The sequence below is a fragment of the Cylas formicarius genome, unplaced genomic scaffold (genome assembly GCF_029955315.1).
Source record: "Cylas formicarius isolate icCylForm1 unplaced genomic scaffold, icCylForm1.1 PGA_scaffold_10__41_contigs__length_53128322, whole genome shotgun sequence".
In the NCBI taxonomy this organism is placed as follows: Eukaryota; Metazoa; Arthropoda; class Insecta; order Coleoptera; family Brentidae; genus Cylas; species Cylas formicarius.
In genome coordinates, this window is record NW_026844214.1 from 14308537 (window position 1) to 14331821 (window position 23285).

The 23285-nt window shown below is 31.6% G+C and overlaps 1 protein-coding gene across 7 annotated transcripts in view; it reads right to left on the reverse strand.

Annotated features, from left to right (window-relative positions):
- The window catches only part of LOC132708242 (potassium/sodium hyperpolarization-activated cyclic nucleotide-gated channel 2), a 238015-nt gene that overhangs the window by 180106 nt on the left and 34624 nt on the right, over window positions 1-23285 (reverse strand). For 5 of the 7 annotated variants that reach the window (XM_060680431.1, XM_060680430.1, XM_060680429.1 and 2 more), the window contains one exon: window positions 14640-14684. In XM_060680431.1, the coding sequence (XP_060536414.1) occupies window positions 14640-14684 (45 nt within the window). Of the gene's footprint in view, window positions 1-450; window positions 598-14639; window positions 14685-23285 lie in introns of those variants that run through there. The other 2 variants (XM_060680434.1, XM_060680433.1) reach the window with 2 other exon arrangements.

Consider the following 23285-nt stretch of genomic DNA (forward strand, 5'->3'; position numbering starts at 1 on the left):
CTACGACATGAAAAAACTTTTGAAAATAGTATATAAATTAAGACAAAATTGAGAAAAATATTTTTTTAAATTCTAATAATTTTCCAAAGTTCATCAACGAGCAAACTAAATAAAATATCTGTTTAATTATGTTTGCGGAACTTAAATACCTATAATTTCCCGGCCAACTTACGATTGTCTTATAATATTTCTCTTTTAAGGGTAAGAATCGCGAAAACCGCAAAGTTTTATCTCTACTGGTTACCGAGAAAAATTTGGCGCGGCGTACATTTTCGTCTGATAGATTTCTAAAGTCATTCGTTATTCGGAGTGGGCTACTTTATTTTCCACTTATTTTTTAATGACAGACTTCGATTATAGAAAAATTCTATCGCGAGCTTGCGTCCACGACCGTCGACGGCCATAGAGAAAAAAAAATGACGTGCCGGGTGGATTGAGTGCGTTACGTACGAGTCCGTGTCCGTCGGTTGGTCGCTGCATGGTTGAGAGCCCGTCCGCCTAAGACGCCAGATGGCGCCCCGAGTCGCCACGAGGCGAGCGAAATTGTAACGCGCCACTGTGGAAACCGCGAAGCTTCTCCTACTACGTGCCCGCGTTGCACTAAACAAGAGTCCGGGAGGCCGCGCGAATCGCGAAACGTCGCGCCGACGCCATAAAAACGTCACCCCGGGCGACGCATACACGTCAAATTTGCCATATCGTAAAGACAAACAATAACACTTTTCAAATAATAAATAGGGGGACGGAAGGAAGGAGATACTGACTCTGAAATGCTCTTCTCTATTGACCTTTTTACACTTATCGCTAAAGACTTGCGGGTTCTGAACAAACCTTGACATATCCGTTTACATGTTTCACAAATGTATAAAAATTTAGTCTGGTTAAAAAAGTTACTTTTAATTAATAATGTGACCAATCATTTTATTACCATCAAAAGGTGTATCAATTACAATTGAGCCTAATAAACGCGTTTCAAATTTGTGGGCCAGTGAAAATAAATAAACATTGTTAATAAAGATGATTAGTTTTATAGCAAATAGTATCAAAGACAATCAGTAAATGATTGACGCATAGCACAGATTATTAGATGCAAAGAAAGAGTAAAATGCGTATTTTAAAGGCGAAGGGTACAGTCGAATCTATCTGTGCCAAAAGTATGTAAATTTTGATAATTTTAGGTGAAGTTCTGATCTGCAAGAGCATGCAGCAAATTTAAGCAGCAGTTTAGAAGAATAGCGATAAGCGTTAAAAAAATATTATACTATAAATTTTATGCATATCCTCTTGCTATCAACAATATTCTACTAAAATAAATGTTGATAAAGTCAAGAAGATTCAAACTCTCTAGAAATAATTAGAGTTCCATTTAAAATTCAGGCTTCATTAACATTTACATCTTTTGTAAAATATAAAAAACAATTCTAAACGCCCTGCATATAGCTTAAATTTTGTCATAATATGATACAGCACTTAATTGGAAAGAAACAAAACAAAGTTTCAGATTTTAATCTAAAACGGTAAAAATATAGATAATGATCAAAGTCTCCCATGGCCGGGACCCAAATTTTAATCTTTTTTCATTCTTTATATTCTTCCAATAGTCCATCGAATTGGGGAACCCGGTATTGCAGAGCAGATATCGACAGTTTACATGTGACACAGCAGTCCAAAATGTTATGTCGAGTTGTTCGAAATGACAAATATTTAGTTAAAAATGTTTCATTCAAAATTAAGGAATTTTTAATTACCACAGTGCAAAAATTATCTGTGGAGGAGTTCTATTATCTGAATATAAGCGGAAAATATATCCTAAATGATGGGAACTTTAACTGCGTGTGCCGAAAAGTATATCAAAATCTTTTTGCTGGAATAAGCTTTAGATGTAGTTTTAGTTTTTTGTATGAATTTTAAATAAAATTAATATCTGGGCTTAATCCAGCGCTGTATCACTACATTTTGCCACAATACCTAGCAAAATTCTGCATTGGCAGACGTGAAAATACGAGCACAAAATAAGCAAGTAACTGTTTGCTTAAAATTCGTTATATAGCCTCAAAATTAAATCCCAAAAATATAGAAAAAAAGTTACTCGACTTAAGAAAATAACCAGATAAACGTGTTATCGCCTACCTAATTAATCACACAATAAAAATCAAATCTTTCCAAACTAGCATGGTTCCTGGTAACTGCAACTACAACTTCTGCCAAAAAGGACAAAATTGTCCAACCCGACCAAATCCATTAACTCACAGGAACATGTTGCGACAGCGTTGCTAGAATGATATTCGGCAAGAACAAAACAATCTAAAAACAAATTTCATCTGATTAGACTTGTATTAGCTTAATTGTTGTAATGTTATGTTATAGATACGCAGAAGGATGCCTGTGTCTCAAATTACAGGAAACTAGGTGGTTGCCAATGGCACCTCCTTGTACTAAATCTTTTTTAAAGATCGTTGTCGTATATAATATATATCGTATATATACCATACACAACAATGTTCCTAACAATACTAAAACCCTAAATGTGACACCAGAGATCCAGAGAACATAAAAAAAAATCCAAAAAAAAGAAAGCACGGCTAGAACTTATTCAAAGAAAACTCTATTACTTCAATCAGTTAAAATTCCCATCAACCCACCCAGGATATACTTTTCAATTTGTGATCCATATTATACAAATCATATTCGGAGAATAAAGAGCCTCCAAACATAACTTTTGCACTACAGTAATTAGAAATTCTGTAATAGTTCCCATTTTAAATAAAAAACTTTATATATAACAGACTATGAACACTATGTTTTAAATATGACCTTTCATCGTTTCCCTATTTACCGTGATAACACCTGTGGATTGTTAAATTTTTAATTCCTTATGCCCCTTATATACCGTTTACCCAGAATCTTTGCTATTATATTTTTATTGGCGTTACTTCTGTTGTTTCATAAAATTATTTGATGTAATCTAAAATTTCAGTTTGTGGACCAAGTTTCCATCTATTGTAATTATTTTCGGAGCTAGAATTTGGTCAAATGTAATTGGCCTCCAGTTCCATTTTGCGGATGTAATTTGGTATCGTGTAATTAACAATTTGAACTGATGTGGCTTTTACTTGATGAAAATTCATTTATCAAAATAAATAACAACTAAAACTTCGAAACGAAATTTCGTGAAAATCTGAACTTTTGGTTCTTATTTATGTAACAATTTATTTCAACAAACTTTATTGTTATTATTGTTATTATTTTTCACTACCTGATGGATAGTCATCTGAAGATTTTTATTTCTAACGAAATATAATTCAAAAAAGGAAGCATAGTTATATCCTGCTTAGCTACAGCCTATATGCGATGAACCTCATCAGTGACGATACTACAGATATTATAAAACTTAGTGTCAGCATAAGCATACCTAAACTTTCATACATACAATAAAACAATTCCACCAAAAGAAAATGTTCTACGATTTTTATACTACCTGAGTTATCAATCTCAACATAACGCTATAATTAATAGACTATTTTTACATAGAAAATGAGGTAGTTTTCAGTCAAACTTCTCTTCTTAACTCAATATTAACTAAACATAACAATAGTTAATTTTTCTACTCCCTACTCCAAAATATCCAATTATTCACTGATCAGGTGTGCACAAATCAATTTTAAACATCAAACAGTATCGTTAATCAATTTTAGCGTTCGTGGTATTTTTGTCACTAGTTGGAAGCCGATGTTTTTGGCACGTAGTATGCAACATGTTTATAAACTTCTTCAGTGTCGTTCATAAAACGTGTTCCATTATATACTAGTACGAAATAATTTACAAACAAGTCAGAGCTTTGCTAATAATTTAATCAATAAAAATAATGGGTTGATTGAACTGTTACCACTATCAATATGTTTAAATTTGTGAAATTTGAAAAAAATATTTTAAAGTTTTTTTATATAAATACTTTAAAAATCACAATTTACAAAGAATATCTGTTTAAGTAATGATTTTCTTTTTCCAAACTTTCAGTATAGCGATCGAAGCAGTTAAATATTTTTAAATACGATTTATGTCAATTATATATCAAACCCTTTGCCGGTATACGAACATCGAAACTTGTGCCGAATTAATTTACCAATAAAAAAAATTGTCAGAACGAGTTTTATTGTTAATATGAGACACGCTGCGAACGTGAAAATAGGAGACCAATCGAATTTTCCGGGTTATATATAATAATAATTGTGCCTCCGGGAGTTGACAATATGAATACGTCGAAACCATGAAATGCGCGTTCCCGTACATTATGTATCATGTTCTGTGTTTACGAGGCCCTATTATAATCCACGTTAACAAGCCGCCAAGTAAGTACAAAGGACCGATATATTTCGATATTTTCGTCACGCGTTACACAGTCGTCCTAATTTATTCCCGTTTATGCAGAATGAACCGAACGTCGAGATTTAGAGGATTGACTTTTTAGATAACAATAATTCTATTGGTCCTTTTAAAGAAATTTCCGCAGGCTGTTAAACATGTTCCTAGCTTCTTCAGAGCGCTCAATTCAAATCTCTTAAGCAGGAATCACCCATCTCACCCTCTGCTCTCACAATGTGAACCACCGTATATATATCAAAAAACTCTGAAAAACAACATGAGAACTAGATTTTCTACTTGTCTTAAAATGTCTCAACATCGGCTACCGGTTAAAGATAAAATTCCTCTCGAGATAGCAGGTGTCGACAATATACCGTTCAGCTGTGACAAAGAATCCATCTTTTATATTCCTTGTGAAAGTTCTTTTTTTGTAATTTGATATGATTAGGTATGATTTTGTAATTGACTTTTGAAAATTTGCAGTTTCATGCTGCCAGACATATGTTATATGTCTGGTGTTATGATTAGTTTTTTTTATAAGCGTAGATGGCAAATGTTTAAAAAAGTTTACTTTTTTTAAACGCATATCAGCAATTTGAAGTTTTTTTTCGACATGCGTTTCAAACGATAAGCCAGTGCGAAAGATTACGCCCCAATTTTTTGCTTTATTAACTAGTGGAACAGGCATATTATGAATTTTTATTTTTAAATTGGTCTTGATGAACTCATTATTTTGGTTGCCAGTAAAAAACAAAAGTTGTGATTTTGCAGGAATGAGTTTTAAATTGTGATAGAAAGCATAAACGTTTATTTTATTTAAATCAAAATTAAAATGATTTTGCGATATATGGAGAGTCAGCGTATTGCAGCAATAAGCTTTATTTATTATATTGCATTATAGTATTATAGCGTGTTTTGTATAGATGTGCTTGTGTTATAGTTTTCAAGTATTTGTTATGCGCTTTGTTTCTCACACGAATAAGTATATTTATGTTGTCAGTTATCCAAGAATCGGAGTCGTCATAAGTGGACATTTTCATTACAATAATGTCTATTATACTGGAGGTATTAACGTATTAATGTATTAATATTTATTAGAGTAGAATCCTTAATAATCTGCTATAAACTAAAAAAGTTTAGGATAACATTCAATTTTGTTTTTTAACTATGATTTTCTAACAAATTAATATTTATGTCCTCGAGAAAAACGACGTGGTCATAGTGCAAGTTGCCATATTAAAAATACTTTCCAAAGCAGTAACGACTAGGATATGTTTCTGATTACTCTCAAGTTTAATACTCAAACATACTCAAAATCTGGCGGAACATGTTCAATTTTTATTTGATAATATTTTATGATTTTTTATAAATAAAAATCTACACCACCTCCATTTTCAACCCTGTTAAGAGGATTGGCAAACTGAGATCCATGTTTCCGACAGACCCAATACGTCAAAATCGTGGGTGTCCAAGTAGTTACAAAGCTCATCAAACCAAGTATTTAAAAAACGTGCATTTAAAATGCCTAATGTAAAGAGTCCGTCGCCAACACCAAGCGCACCTTGCCGCCAGGTCGCCGGAGAGAAGCCCTAGCTGCCATTGATAAAGGCGATACTACCCCCAAGATAACAAGATTGCTTTTGAAAAATTGTCGCTGGGCAGGGCAAGCTCGTAGCGCCTAGCGCGAAGCAGCTTTTTATTTTAAAAAGAAAGAGGCATGTTTAATCCAATTGGCCACATTTTTCACGAATTTTGATTTACGGCTAATAATAATAGCGAAAGGAAAGATGTTTAGGAACTTTTAGAATTTCTTCTATAATTTGAAAACCATATATATAATGGAAAAAATGAAATAAAAGTGATGGTCCCGGATCTCCTGCATTTAATGGTTCACAAATTTTGCCGGTCGGGTTTTCGAGAAAATACTTTTTTTCTGGAAGGCAAAATATAACAAAAAAAAAATTCAAAAATTTATAAAAAATACTATTTACTTGCAAAATTTGAAGTCGATAGCTTCAACTTTCGGACACTTATCGTGTTTCATAGCAATATCTAAACAATAGTCGAAAACCGAAAAAAAAAGATGTGTGCCAATAAAATATACGCCATTTTCAAATTTCTTGTGCATCTAGTGGACTGTAAAAAAAGAGCAAAAATTGAGCCACCTAGTTCAAACGGCTCGAGAGTAATTGAATTAAAACCAGTGATACAGAGAACGGAGAAACAGAAAAAAAAAACACTTTTCTTCGACGCTGATTCAATCTGTACCAATGGCGACGGTGTACGACGCACCGTTACCGATATCTGGGAAAAAATTACTAGCGGGTATACTTCCGAAAAAATCGATTTCATGGATTTTTTGAAAGTAACAAGAAAAACTTAAGTTAAAATATACTGTTCAGAGAAATCTTAACTAAAAATATACGAACCCCCATTTAAATTAGAAAAAAAGGAGCATATTAGAGCAGCCAGGTTTTTCATCACAATAAACTGGATATTTACTGAATAATACGTACTTTGTTATAGTCATACTTTAAGGTTTCTACACGATTTTTTATCATACTTTCAGACAGACACCGTATCCATAAATGATTCATTTACAAATAAGAAATCAAAATTAATTAGAGATTTCCACTGACACGTATCTTTGACTTTACATAACAATCAAATACTCCTGATAAACAAATGCTTAATGACGCAGAGACCAATCTTGTTTTGAATGGTTATAAGTATTTTCAAAATCCGGGGCACACTTGATTTTTTAATTTTCAATCAGTATCAGTTTTATATTGTTAATACCCCAGTCTGCACTGCTTCTTCTCCTATTTTAACAACCAGAACCTGCCGCGGTCGAAAAAAATCTTTAATATTTATTCTGCTTTTCCATAGTCACCGTTCAAACCGCAAAATGTACTACAGTCCCTTGAGCGCCGTTATTTCCACGTATCTTTATTCCGGTCGCAGGCGGAAACGAAACAGCCGCAATAAATTTTTATGCACACACGTTTCAGGTGTTTTGTCCGGGCTCGCTAAAGTATCATTCATCAATCTAGAAAAGCACCCTCAGGCGGGGAACGCTGTTGACCGACCATTTAAAAATTGAAAGACCCCCATGCCGACGCCACAATCCCATTTCTCCCTCTTGTAGCCGGCATTTTTATTTGTTTCGAGATAGAAAACTAGAAACAAAAATACCTATTAGGTTATTTTTATTTTTAAATAAACCAATACCATCGAAATCGTGAGAACTTAATCGAATTTGGCATACGTGGAAAAGAACAGCAAGAAGGATATAGACGGTGTTTCGCAATTGTTTGTCAATACTGAAAGAAATTAATCTTCATACTGACGTATACTTTTAAACAACTCGATTCAGTACTTTTGTTATACTTTGTGAAGTTACGAGAGTTTGTAGTTTTGTTTTTTTGATTTTGTTTCTGCGTGACTTTTATTGTTAGTTTTACAATTACATTGAAATAAATTAAATTAAAGTAACACTGTACGCTACAAATCAGTTAAATTTACTGCTGTGTAATTAGCAAAAATAACATACTTTTCCAAATATCAATTAATTTTATTTTTGTTACTTCCATTTCCTTTCATAAAAAATGTGTTTCTTTAGTTTTCATTGAAACGCGAGTTATTATATTACATTATTTTTATATTATTATATCTATACCCGTCTCCAAAAATAATGTCGCTCACTTATTATTTTATGATTTTCCTACAAAAGAACCATATTAGAGTTATCAAATTTGGTACAAAGTAAGAGAAAGCACCCCTATATTCGCGACATATTAAAAAATTGTGGGTTGTGTACTTTTCCTACAATTTTTGGGAAAGTTGAGACTGGGACATTATTTTTTGGGGCGGGTGTACCTGTTATTTAATTGAAACGTGTATTTTTAATGAGTCTTTTTATTACTTCTTGCTAAAAATAAAGAAAATAAGTTTTAGACTAAATTACTTTAACCGGTGCTAAAAAAAAATAAGAAAAAGGAATTATGATGTCCATAATAAAAAACTTATGGTAATTTAATTTTACCAATTTAATGTAACACGAGTTACCAAATTTTGAGAAATTGCTACTAGCTTTATAGTTTTTTATCGTTAACCCAGTTGCAACTGTTGTAATTCGGGAGAAGTTTAAATTAAATTTGCAGAAATATCAAAGAGTGTAAGGAAACGGAAATCCATGAAATGCACCTCTAGTGACCATTAAATTGTCTTCTAGAAACTAAATATTCAAAAATATTATGTTTATTGTAATATCAATCTAACTGTTTGTTTGTGTGCAAGATATTAATAAAAAAATATTGATGATAATAACTTAAGTTCTGATTTATATTCATGCATTTTTAGTAGCTATTCGTGAAAAATTATTCCAGATTGTAGACAGGACACCGCGCAATTTTTTTTAATTCTTCATTTTGTGAGAAAAGTTGCCTTGCGCGAGGCATTTTAAAGTGTATGTATAGGCTGTTCCTAAAGAGGTGATCTTGTTTTAACAAAAAAGTACTACTACTTATCACTAAATCGAAATAGAAGTTTCAATAAAAGTGCTTCTGAAGTTAGACCTCGAACTGGCAGAACACGTGATATAGAAAGAGCAGTATTTTAAGATGTAGAAGCAAATTCGGAGAGAATGAAGAAGATCGCTAGAGCTACAAATGTTTATCTTTAAAATAGAATTCAAAATTTTCTTAATAATAATATGACATCCCCTTTCACAACGCTATTATCAAACTGCTGCAGATGCTACTTGCCAAATGAACCAGAAAACGGGAACTTTTAAATGTACGTAAAAATATGCTCGAAGGCTATTAATTTAAGGTTTTAATTAATATAAATATAAAGTTCTTTGCTCCATTGCTATGTTTCGTAATGCCTATTCCTTTAATTTCTTGTTGTTTACTAATGCGCACCACGCGCACACCTTTCCTGTACCCACAACTTTTTCAGAGAAAACACACACACTGCACAAATGACAAGTAGCTTATACTATAAATATTTACCTAAATGAGAGATTTATTATTTCTTTGGTACAGTGAAGTACGAATAAAAGTCTTATGATCGACGATGCTTGTCTAGTGCCCTATTTTTGTAAAGATTAGGTTTATCAAGGAGCGGAATTAGGGGACCCTCTAATAGATACAACGGAAACATGTCAAAAACAAAGTCTTTTAAAAGCAAAAAATATTCTAGAATTGAGAACAAAAAGAAAATCAAACATCTGTCGCAAATGCAGAAAGATTAGAAGGAGAAAAATCTAATTAAGCTCGTAGTTTGGGGCACTGCAAGTAAGATTTACTTTGCATAATGGCTGAAATTAAATTGACGAGAACGAATGTCAAGAAACATTATTTGGTTCTGACTATAAGGTAATAAAAAATTAAGAAAGACGATTCGTTCTTCTCGCGTTTCCGATATATAAATAGATCGGTCGGGTATCGGCTTTGCCCAAATCAATTCTCTCTATATTCTGCATCCAGACGAAAATTCGAGCCAAATCGCTATCTCAACATAGATTGAGTTGCGGTGAACCGACTTCATCAGATTAGCCACCGAAGCCACAATATACATCAGGTATTATTTCGCCGTTTTAATTGAAACTCATTTTTGTCTGTTTTAAATATTATATAGCTTAATAAAACTGGAAATTAAATTTAGGGAGTTAACATGGCCAAGGCGTAAAATCAGGTATTGTATCGCTACAGTTCAAGTTCTGCTAGATATACTTATTGTTTATAATAATTGGCACGTTTTTTCAACTTATTTTGAGATGACCTCAAAATATTTCTTAGCTTGAAAGCACTATAGGTAAATATGTAGGTAAAATGGGAAGACGTTTCAAGTTCCAACGAAACCGAAACGTTTGATAGGCAACATTAATTCCTAGAAGAGTTAGAAAAAATCAGACCATACATTAAAGGATTCAATGTTTGCGTTTTGCAGTATCATTAAACTATGCCCTTTGTTTATTGGGAAACAATTTAAAGCTACTACATAACATGATAATTTATTTCAATTTTTATTTGTTTCTCAGAACGCATTAAAAATGAAAAGAAAGAAAATTAATAAATTAACACAATGAACACTGTTGGAAATAAAAAACTTAGAAACGGATATTTCTATTGTGTACCAACTATTATAAAGTACTTGATTGTTCGATTAAATTTGTTGAAATTATATTTATTGTTTATGTTTATTATATACATATATTTCATCGTCCACGTTCAGAGGCTGCGTGTTCATGAGACTTCTACATACTTGTCCGGGTATTTATCTGTTCGTTGTTTGATCCTAGAGTAGCATCGGTTGCCTGACGTTTCGCCAGAATTACATCTGGTATCTTCAGAGGCTGGTGATGCATGTCACATGTACGTATCCACATTTAAACTGTGAGGACAGGTACATATTAATACAATTTCAACTTCTCTCTCCCAATAGTCTATATTTTTGTCATTTGAAATAGAATGTAATTAGACTATTTTGGAAATTTTCACTGTCAGCTGTTAGTTAATTGTGAGATTTGATCGATCAAGATCAGAGTAACAAATTTCCCCTATAACATCAAAGAAACCTTATTAAACAAACAAAATTAAAATTAAATAATCCCTCTTAAGTTGTTCTATTTAGATTAAACTTGTAATTAATAGAGCAAAAAGTAAGTTAAGAGTAAGTTAAGTTAAACATTTTTTATGGTGGACAGTCCGAAAACAGTAACCGTTTGCATGATCAGAGAAACCTGTTTTTTTTTAAATATTATATCATTTTACAATACTCCCATTAACTTAAATGGAAATGAAAAAAAAAACATGTTTCTACGATAGTGCAGAAATCAAAAGTTTAACTTAAATTACTTAATTTGAAGTTTCTTTTCGCAATAGTGCAAAAAATTCTTCTCTATTGATGTCGTATTCACTCAAGTGTAATCTAAAGAAAAAAACATGGTAACATTAAATATTCCTCAAAACTTTAAAGAGGGAATTTTTGTAATGGACGCAAAAGTAACCCAAAATGGTTTACCGAGATATTTTTCAGACATCCTTTAGCGACAAAAAAACACAAAGAAAAAGGAGTGTGAAAAACTCAAAATGTTTCACCCAGATGTGTTTACCCATATAACATGGGCTCAAATAAAAAAAAGTATCGTTAACCAGTATAATAAGAAACAAATACGTTATTATCGTCTACCAATGCGTTAACAAAAATATAAGTTGTAATCCATTGAAAAAGTTGTGTTCAGAATTTAAAGTTTTTTTTAATGTTTCTTTTGTTTATTTTTAAACGTATTCGTCATGGTTCTTTAGTTTTATTTCGACACATGCTTGATCAGACACTCGAACAATGATACCGACAGTAACGACTCAAATGCTTTGCTAAGCTACAAAATATACTAAAGCGAAATAATGTTAACCTTTTTTAACTGATTGCGTAAGAGACTTTAACAGCGGCAACGGGGGAAGGATACCACAAGATACGTTTTTAAGGATGTTGTAATGTAGGTGATACGAATGTATATTGCATATATTGACGATGTCACAGAGATAGTTTAAATTTGATTACATTTTTTGTGTAGTGTTAATATTTCTACACAGAATGAAGTTGTAATAGGTAGTAAAATTAGGTTATAATCGAGCTGTTGTTTATTTTGTTTCATCATTGTTTGAATACCTGATGTCTTGTAAAAATTCAACCTATATAAAATTGATTGCCATTTTACAGATATATAAAATATGATAATCGGATTTCTTTTCATAAATATGAAATGCGCTAACATTGTTCATAGGAGGTCGTATTTTTTGACCCTTTAATATGTCTCGCTTTAAAAACGATTTAATACTGCAATAAATTAAATATAAAATATTTACTTCGTAGTTTTTTCCAGTTTAAATCAAGCCCTGAAAAAGTCAACAGGACGATTGAAAAAACATCAGCAAATTATATTCATCAACAACCGGCCCAGCAGCAATTTTTCCAGTAGAGCGTGGTGAAAAAGTACTGAAGAGAGGCGATAACCAATCTCTCATAATCGTCCTCTGTGAGGAACATAAAATATGTAAGAAGTTCTTCTTCTACCTGGACACTTTTAATAGCAATTTTTCGTATTTTGCTTTGTGTCTCATTAGGTGGTGTGACTTTTTATTGTCTTGATTTATTTCCAATTCCTTATTTATTATTAATAATAATCTTATTATTAATATGGTACAGCTAATCCGAATAAGCTTTTTATTTAAGGCCATTATCACAACAGATTTCAGAACATCGAAGCAATTCAACCACCAGAATTTACCTTCAATTCATTTTTCCCCGTCGTCGTTTTTGCGCTTCCGTCACATTCATATTTTCAGATTACACCAAAGCACAACGCAATTATGGCCATCATTCCAGACCCAAAAATCCAGCGGTAATATCTTCAGCAATCTATTCCACCCCCCCGGTTTAAAAATTAATAGCCTAATAAATTATCCGTTCCTTCTCTTCCCACCCCGTCGTTGTCGAAATTATGCAATGTAATTCGCAGAATGATATCTCCGACATGTTCTTGTACACTGCAAAGTTTAAGGAAGGAAGAGGTATTCAACGAAACCCATTAGGAACTATTCACCACCTACGTCGGACGTCATATTCAGTTAAACCTTTGTTTTCTGGTTCTACAAATTGCATTGCTGGTTTTCAGCGGAAATGTAGCAGAAAATAGTTAATTACTTTAAAAACGATCAATACCGAAAAATGGGTTATTATTTCATTACAATTTCATAAATTAAATAAATGTAATTATCAATCTTTAAACTTATCACATGAAATGATGGCACGACAATAACTTTAAGATAACAGTTGCAAATGAAAATGCCAAATTAATTTGCGTGGCAGACCAGGCGTTGAGAAAGAATAACCGACTTTTTTTATCACGCTTAAAAAGCAATTTTGTATTTTGATATGGTAATGTGCGACTTGAATATCAAAAAATACCCGAAGCATCACGAAAATTTTCATCGGAACTGATGCACAAGAAAAATTAGATAGTTAAATCAATGACAAATAGTCCTCTGAGTATAGTATGGTGGATTTCCATGATAAAAGTTTTAAGAATTGAATACCATTTAGATATTAAACAGTTACTTCCCTCCCCGCAAGATTTCGAAAAAATGCTGAACGTCTGCACTATGCAATATAAGAGAGAAGAGAAGAGTAACATATAAGCATTCGACAAAATCAATCATGAAGTTCTAGAGTCAAAACCGAATTATTTAGGATTTTCACTTTGTTGCAACATCCAGCATGGGATACCCCAAGGCCCTCCTTTTTAACATATAAATGCAAATTAAGTACTTGTTTACAAAACTCAAATATATATTTTATTTTTTTCCGCAAAATTTCACATCAGTGCATCGAGGAGTTTTAGACTCGCATCAACTCGAAGTAAATGTTACAAATTCTTACCTTACCTTGGTCAATCTAAAGAACTAATCAACCTTTACTTTTACAGATCAACATTTAAATTGCACTGAACGCGTAAGAAATTTAAGTCTAAACATTATTAGTGATTTGCTTTTCAAGTACCACTTAAATAAATTCATTCAAAAAGTCTACATAAGTTATCATTTCTCCCAATCGTCATTTCTCATCCACTAACCTTAAAATTAGATTAATAGATTTGCTGGTTCTTTCCCATTTTAATTTTACAGATGCGGTTTATGGTCATTGTTTGCTTCAGCTGACGTTTACGCATATAATATACACTCCGTGAGGTAAATTGGCTACCAAATGAAAAACGTCGACAATTGAATGCAGTCGTTCTTTTCCATAATATAATTCTAAATGCTTGTCTTCGATTCTCTTCCAAAAAATAAAATACCGAACTAAAAATAAAGCTGTTCCTAATAACATTATATAAAACTTAAGTGAGTTTTTGTTAATAGGATTATAGTATTTTTCTTTAATAATTTGATTGCATTCAGTATATATCATAATATGCCAGATAATATAAGCAGTTAGGAAATGAGAGACTAGATTTGGATCTTTTAAAAATTATTTAATAGTTTCTTCTTACACATTTTTTTCGGTATATTCCTATTAGATAAATGCAAATACCAAGTGCATTATGATTATCATGGTTTTTCAGTACTTTGACAACTTTGATAATTCATTAAAATGTTTTTTTTTTATCTAGAACATATGTCAGTAAGTGGTTTTGATTTATTTATTATTTATTATACTTATTAACGAAAAACGTTTCATTAAAACGTCGTAGTTTAATTACAATAACTCACCTGGAACCATTTTTGAACCCGATTCGCAGCTCTTGAGGTACTGACCTAAAAAAAATAAAGCATTAAAAAATAGTTGTGTATTTACGGCAACCCTTAGCCTACAAATTGCTGCAGAAAAAAATTGAAAAAAAAAGATTATCTTTAACTAAAAGAGAATAGGTATCAGATCGGTCACAAATAACATCCGATCATAGATATAAATTGACGCAAGATTCAATTTGCACAGATACAAAATTTAGGCCAGAGGTTTTGAAATGAGTGCTTTCACTAAATGCGGATTTTATAATTTTTTCAGTGACATTAAACCTGCCCAGTGTTAATTTCGACTAATTTACACTCCTACGTTGTTGAATATAGATTTTTTAAAATTCTATAAATCACTTGGATGATGTTATTTTTGGCACATTATTGGGTGCTTAATTCATTATCGTTTAATGGTCCTTATAATTTCTCTAAATTTTTTTCAAACGGAAGTTGCTAGCTGCTTAAGAGCTTTTGAAATGAATGAATGAATTGCAAGAGAACCCGCAAGGAGAAAATTTATACCAAAAAATAAAACACGTTGCATCAAAACTAATATCAATGTAAAATTTATCGCAAACTGCTGACAATATGAATAAATATTTTTAAAATTGCCAGCTAAACTTTTATAAACGATGTTATAAACGCATTTTTGTGTTAAAAAAAACAAAATTTTACTTATTATCATCACATTCTGTGGAAATTCGTGTTCACAGTATTAGGTATCTCTCTAAGCCAATCCATATCCCCATCTTTTCTCAGCATTTTCTTATTTTATTCACGTCCTTATCCCACTTATGAAATGAAAACGCAATAATTTATTAACAGTTATGATAAAAGAGTAACAAAGTCAAACATTAAACAAATAAAAAGTCAATATCGGGGTCATCTGATAAACTTTGTTAGCGAAATGATAGTCCCCAACGTCGTATAAGTTGAAGTTGGTATTTTGTATTAAACTCCAAACTTAAGATACTAAAATACCAAGGCTGACAGGACTGTTGCAAGTTTGTTTTTTTTTTTCAGGTTATTGCGTCATGAACATAAAAATTTTAAAAAACATAAAAAATTAGGTTATATCACTAACACAATGTTTTCTTCAGGAAACAGCGGAATATTGAAATTAGGTGTCTATTATAAAAAAAAATGACAAATTGAACACAAACCATACACTAAATCAATCGTAGGTGAAAGAAACCTATATATAAATAATAAAAATACGTAACATGCTTTCTATGTGACCACTGTCCCAAAGAAAGGAAAAGAAACGTTTAAGAGAATAAATCAATCCTAAAATGGGTCAAAACCATTGTTCATGATTGTCAGAAAACATTAAAATAAATTGATTTAATTTAATCATGCACTCTAAAATATCTCTTTTCGTCGAATGCCTTTTAACTTAACGCTATAATGTATTGTGGCATTTTATTGGTCAAACGACCCACTTAAAAGCTATACAGGGTGCTCCATTTCTTATCCATCATATAGCAGTAAATGATACCTTAAATTGAAATAAGGTTTATTCAATAATGGTTACTTTCGAAAACTTCTAATAATTTAATAATTTTGGACAGTTGATTAAGTTGCCCAATCAGGAACCTCTGCTCTTCAGGTTTAAAAAATGTTTTCAAAAAGATCTTTCTGGGATTCAATGTAGAAATTATTGTAATTTTTCAACTACATTGTCAACGACTAGCATTTCTCACCAAATATTTTACTCATTTGATAGTAACACCTATTGCGGATAATGATTGGGGCGCCCTGTATATCTATTCAACCAACGACCATATTACTAGCACTATTTTGTTAAAAAAATTTAATAATTTTAATTATTAAGTGGGTAAATGTAAGTAGCTTATCTTCTTATTAGAACTTTGTTTGATATCGCATCAAGTAAACTTCAAGTAAATACTCATCTATAAAAGTTCCATAACAAGAGATAAACGAAGCTTAGTTATAATTAAGCAATTTTTAACATCTGTAACATAAAAAGTAACAAAGTAAGTAACATTATATTTTAAACTAGTGCCTTGTAGCAGTGACGTAAATTTTCTAGACATTATAATGTAAAGCAAGCCAGAGCACCTCCCAATGATATCAATCGATACCAAAAATTACTTAATCTTGTTAAAAGGCTCGACTCTATAAAAGTATACGCATTGCGTAGAAAATATTCACAACAGGTGTCTATCGTTCCTATTGACTTACTTATTATGTAAAGGCGTAGATTCTGAAACAAAAAAAAAAACATATTTATTTCCCGGTCCCACAAAATATGGGGAAAATTTTATTGAAGGATACTTCTTCACACTGTTTCTATAAAATCAAATAAACTTCTGAAACATCGTATCCAACAAATTATTTATAATATTTTATTTTATATATTTATATTTATTATTTACAATATTACCAAACAAATAAATAAAAAATAATTGTTATTATAAAAATGAGGTAGAAACCCAATGCGGTATTAAATAACACAGTTAAGCATTATTCTGAAAATAAATTTATTGGATTTTACAATATTTTTACAGCGATAGAATTCACGAAACATTACAAAACAGTCAAATTCATGTATAAGAGAGTACATTATTTTATAGTTCAAAATCTTACAAATGAAAGAACTAATAAACCATAAAATAAAGCGACTTAACAGACAACTAAAAAGATCATAATTGAATATATTTTAGGTAAACGAACTGAGTGGTGTTCTATAATAATAGACTTATTGGCACTTAGGTAAAAGAAAGAAAGTCTTCCCGTAGTAATTGCGCCCGTATAAAAGTTTCTGTACTCGGAAAACATTAGTCAAACATGTGTGCAAAAGACACATATCGAAATGAAACTGGACAAAAAAATCTTCTTCGTAATAACGGACTTGTAATCCTTATGTCTCTTATATTCGAGTTACGTAAACTTCAAGTTCAGACCCTTTTTCTGTGCAATGGAGGAAACGATGCTCACTAAAACCTATACTATTGCACAAATGCCCGGAAAATTAGGGGACATTTGAAATTCTTTGTTTGAAATAGTTACGTCGTAATGTTTTAAATCGAACTGTGTGTTTAGTTTAGAAGGTTGAGAAAAAACATAATTATTTCAAGAAACAACTCTACAGTGATAGAGTTCTACAGATCCTTGCCTATACGCCTTGAGTCGTTCGTCAACCAACATGATGCTTTCAGATCATACAAAGTAGGTTAATTGTGTGTACAATTTTACGATATTTAGGCGCATACTGAATATTCCTTCCCATTTTTTTTATTTGGCTTCAAAAGTTATCCGCATCCTCTATACATTTAGCAGCTACATTTTCCACACACAGCAAAGTGACTTATTGAAACTCGTCAGCAGGCTTGATCATAATACACACGACATATTTTGGCACACATCTATTTCAAGTTGTTTATGCAAAAATCACTCAGAATTGGATCAACTTTTATAGACATTAATAAAAATAATTTAGCTAAACTTAAATTTCGAGCAGACCCAATGGCAATAACTTCGTCGTCAGACTCCATTTTATAGGCGTTGCTTATGCACTTAACACACATGTCATTTTTCAATTTTCCACAGGCTACTGTAATACTTTTTATAAAACTTCTAGATTCCTCCTACGTCAAGCAGTTTCATTCAAGCTCTGAAGAAACCAACAGGATGATTGGCGAAATGTTAGCAAGTTCGACTCAACAAAAACCGACGCAGGAGGAATCCAGAAGTTTTATAAAAAGTATGCAACATGTCGTGTATACAATCTTTGATGTCTGCACTTCCAGCAAGAGCCAACATTTCTAGATATGGTAGTTAAATCACTTGCCAAGGTTTGCCATGCAACCTGTAGCCGACTTAATGTAGAAAAAAGATGGCGATTCATGATGTCAAAAACAGGTCGAAGAATAGACTGTTCATCTACGGAATTCAGAAATAGTGTGTGAACAGTTTTTAATGGCTGGTTCGTTGAGTCGACGTCGGCGGCAGGTTTAAGATTGGAATAATTAACAAACATTTCGGCAATCAATGTTGGATCCTCTATGACCTACCGTGGGCCAGTGTGTAATAAAATTTCCAACGGAGATCTATTCGTTCTATTAGATCCGTAATTAAAATTCCACACAGTTTTAATTTTATTACTTGAGTTGTCATTTACACTGTTTTGTGTTTTATATGAAATTACTGTATTGGTTTCTCTCTTGCTGATAATAAGATGATATAGGTTTCGATGTGCTGGAGTCTCATTGTTGAAATTATACCTTGGAGATAAACATAGATATAGAGATTAGACAACAGATGATGTGCACATGCGTGTGTCTAGTTTTGGTTTTGAGTTCCTAGTCTCTTTAACAATAACTCTGACATTTGTCAATGAGTCAATGACTACTGATAACAGAAACAAGGCCGGACAGAGATAAATATAATCAAGAAGTGATGCTTTGCCTTTAAATTGCAATGTGTATGCGTACTGTCCACTGTCTTGTCCTTTTATTATTTAATCTTACTAATTATTGCTTTTAATTGCGTGTATTCTTGTAAGTATGTAATTACATTAGGGCAAGTGATACCTCGGTGAAGTTTCTTTGTTACTTAATATGATTTTGTTGGAAATAAAGAATATTATCATAGATATGACGAAAGCTGCAATTGAAATTGTAATGACATTAGTTACCCATCCACGAATTTGGTTTAAGAAGTATGTTAAAAGAAAATTTACTTATTTCCTAGTAACCCGCGTGTGCCAACAATAGGAGACGTAATATTTTTAAAAGAAAATCAATCAATTCAATAAAAGAATTCAATATCGCACGCGGCGACGGCGGCAGAACTTGTTTTCGGCAACCGCAAGAGGAGAGGGATGGACGTAGAAGGGAATGCAAACGACTCGGTGGAAATTGTTTTTCGCCGGATCGAAAAATACTTTTCCTATTTCGGTGAAATAGCCAGGGACGAACTTATAAGCTATTTTGAAATATAAGGACTAAATATTATGTTTATTTAGGTACAAATATAGTATATTATGCAACAACTAAACGGCATTTGAATCACGATATTTGTTTTGATACGAGCGGAGCGGGTGCTTAAACGAGTGATTTAAAAAGTTTACCAGACGTGTTGCATACTGTAATTTTTCTACGCCCATTAGATTTTGGGTATATTTTTGCAAAACAATAGAAGCATATCCACTGATACGTCAGAATTCGCAAAAGTCTAAATTCAATATTACGCGATCAAAATTATCTACGTACAAAATTTCGAACTGGAGGGTACTCTTTTAATACGATATCATGCACGATTTGAAGAAAAATCAATATTAAGATATAAATTTCAATTTAAAACATTTACAGTTAGCAGAAAAATAATTAATCTGAAAAAAGGATTACTTTGTGGCAAATTTAAATTACACTTTTCATATTCGGTCATTGCAGGTGCGATAAAAGTTTTTGAACTAGTAATTGCCTATTTTTTGGCTTAAAATTCTTATGCAGTAAAATGAGGAAAAGTTTTTTATTGGCATTTTTCTCACAAACGGATAAAAAATGTCTCTTTTTAACTAGAGTAAATAGGCATTTACATTATTATTTATCACAATGTGTTTTCTTACAATTATATTTCATTATTTATTATTCATTAAAGAGTTCTCACGTCAATTGACAGAAGGACAAACAGATTCTTTTTAAAAAAAATATGATATGTAAATAAACTAGTTATTTGAGAAAATTATGTTTTTCAAGATTAAGCTTTAAAGAAAAAATTTCAAGGCCAACATAAATAATAATTTTGAGCTACTCTTTGAATAAAATGTTTTATAATTGACTTGCAAATGTAGCCAGCGGTTGTATTTGTTTGAAAAGTTCACTGACTTCCTTAAACTTACTTTCCAACAACAATTTAAGGAAAATAAGGAGATGCCTTTCTTTATATCGTCCTTAGGTCAATTATGGGCTTTACTAACAACATAACAATACGTTTCTAGCTTAACAAAAATTCGTAAAGTTCCTTTCGTTTAATACTCATCCTGATCTCTGTAAGGAAAAAAAGATTGTTTAACTTGCACAGTTCTGATAAAGAACTTCTATTTTAAAATAATAAGTGATATATTTCTTACGCTCTTCAAAAATTTTGGAATATTTGTTATTTTTATTAAAATTTATAATAGCCATATTACTAACGCTTATAAAGCATTTTTACTTACAAGAACAATATGGTCCCTAAAAAATATAATAAATTCTTATCACTGAACACAAGATCGACAGTTGTTGGCAGTAACCGGGACAACCAAGGCATACTTGATTCAAGAACATTTGTTGAATTGTGTTGTATTACCCGGTTATGCAGTTCTTATTTATTTATTTTGTTCAGTTTCTAATATTTTCGTTTTGTCTATTTTGCTGTCTATAGGCTGGTCCCAAACACTGTGAGTCGTAGGTAGATAACGCAACAGATGTAAAATTTTAGAGAAAGGAAATAGCATGTATTGGTATGCATTTTTCATTAAATTAATATTCTATGATATGGAGGAATATGTAAAACAGTATGCTCCATCTGTTAAGCTAAACTGTTACATATGAAATGTTTTTTCAATAAAATGTGAATTTAACACTTTCAAAAGTTTTTCCTTGTTACTGGATTGTAAATAAATATCATTTTTTAACAAATATTTTTGAATTTTAGTCTTGTACTTGACGAATTTGCTGCTTTTTGTAGCTGTGAAAAGATAATTTTCAAACCAGTTTTCAAAAAGTTCTACACTTGTATGTTCATGATAGTCCAAACTATGGTACTTAATATCTGTCGCAGACAACAGCAAGCAGTTGGGATTAAAAGTAATGCGTTTTCCTTTAGGTGAAGGTGTTTTTGTCTGACAGATTTTACTAGAATCAAATGATTCTTTGGATACTGTATCGTGTGTATCGAACCAAGCTTCATCTATATTATTCACCACATTACATTTTTTATATATTAATAATATTAATTAATTTTACTATTAATTAATAATAATTGAAAGATTGAAAATCAAGTTTTTTTCTTTTATTTTTTAATTCACTGTTAACAATATCCATTTTAGAGGATAATGACTTTTTGATAAGTAGACAAGTTTCTTTTGCACCGAACGACAAATGATTTTGACGCCACATAATGGAAAAGTAAGTGACTCGTATACAGCTCTTTCGAAACACCCTGTAAAACAGGTTATTCAACACCCCCACTGATATCAACCGACCAGTGGTCGACCTCTATCTGACTCGCCCCTGTCCTGTCCCCTACCAATAAATAAATTGTTGGTTGTTGGGTGTACCCAGTAACAATACGACCCAAGACGATATACTTTAAGATACACTATACCAACATTTTTTTGGAAATTGATCAGCGAAAAATTCTGTATTACCAATCTTAATTTAATACTTTTTTCAGGTTTTTTTTTTCATGTTTTTGATATATACATTTTCAGAAAAAAAGTAAATTAAAAAAAAATGTCCAGTCTATGAAAACCGTAACTTATTTTTTAAAGTTAGTTAAGTGTGTGTACATGATACCCGTGTGATGATACCTTATCTCATATACTATAAAAAATATTAAGAAAACTTAGAGAGAAAAGTTATTTGTATTCACTTAAATATTAATAGTTTATTATGAAACAAGTGTGGTTAACGGTTAATTTGGCACAAGTGGAGCGAGTGTTTAATAAACGAGTGAATTCAAAGGTTTACCAAACGTGTTACATACTATACTTTTTCAAATTTTTGGGTACATTTTTGCAAACCAACAGAATTGACAAACGTTAAAATTCTCACCGTGCGGTAAAATCTCCGAAAACATCCGATTGCTCCCAAACCCGTAGGGTAATTTCCAGCAAAATGTCTGAAACGGTTCGGATCATTGGAACACGAAACTCTAAAGTGTTACACGAGGGAGTGGAAAAAAATTGCTATATTATACAGGATTTTTCGTGGACAATTTAAACTTTCTCATTTAAAATAGACCACCCTGTATATTAAGACGTTTTATAATTCTTCTGAATTCCCTAGATATATTTCCTGCAAAATTTCAATTTCCTACAGGCTTATGCTCTCTATTTTTAAAATATTTGTGATATTGCAGCGTTGCCACAACTATTCGAACCACACACTGAATTTCTCTATGTAACATATGTTGCAATTCGAAAAATTAAAAAAATTAAAAATAAATAAATTTATCAAACAATTTATTTTATTTTTTAATTTGTGTTATTTTGATACTTCAAATTTATTAATAGTATTATGCAACTAATTTGGAAAACAGTACTTGAATTACGAGTTTGTTTTGGCACTAGCGGAGCGCAGCGGAGCAAGTGCTTAATAAACGAGTGATTTAAAAAGTTTACTAGACGTCGCAGAAAAACAATATTGTACTTAAATAAAAGTCTATTTTGATAAAATATCTAGGAAATCCAAAAGAATTATTTGAAAATTGAACTGAGGTGGCTTTTACTTGATGAAAATCCATTTATCAAAATAAATAAGAACTAAAAGTTCAGATTTTCACGAAATTATATATTATGACATGACAATTGTTTCGACAACACCGTGTCTTTATCAAATGTGATGACATTTGATAAAGACACGGTGTTGTCGAAACAATTGTCATGTCATA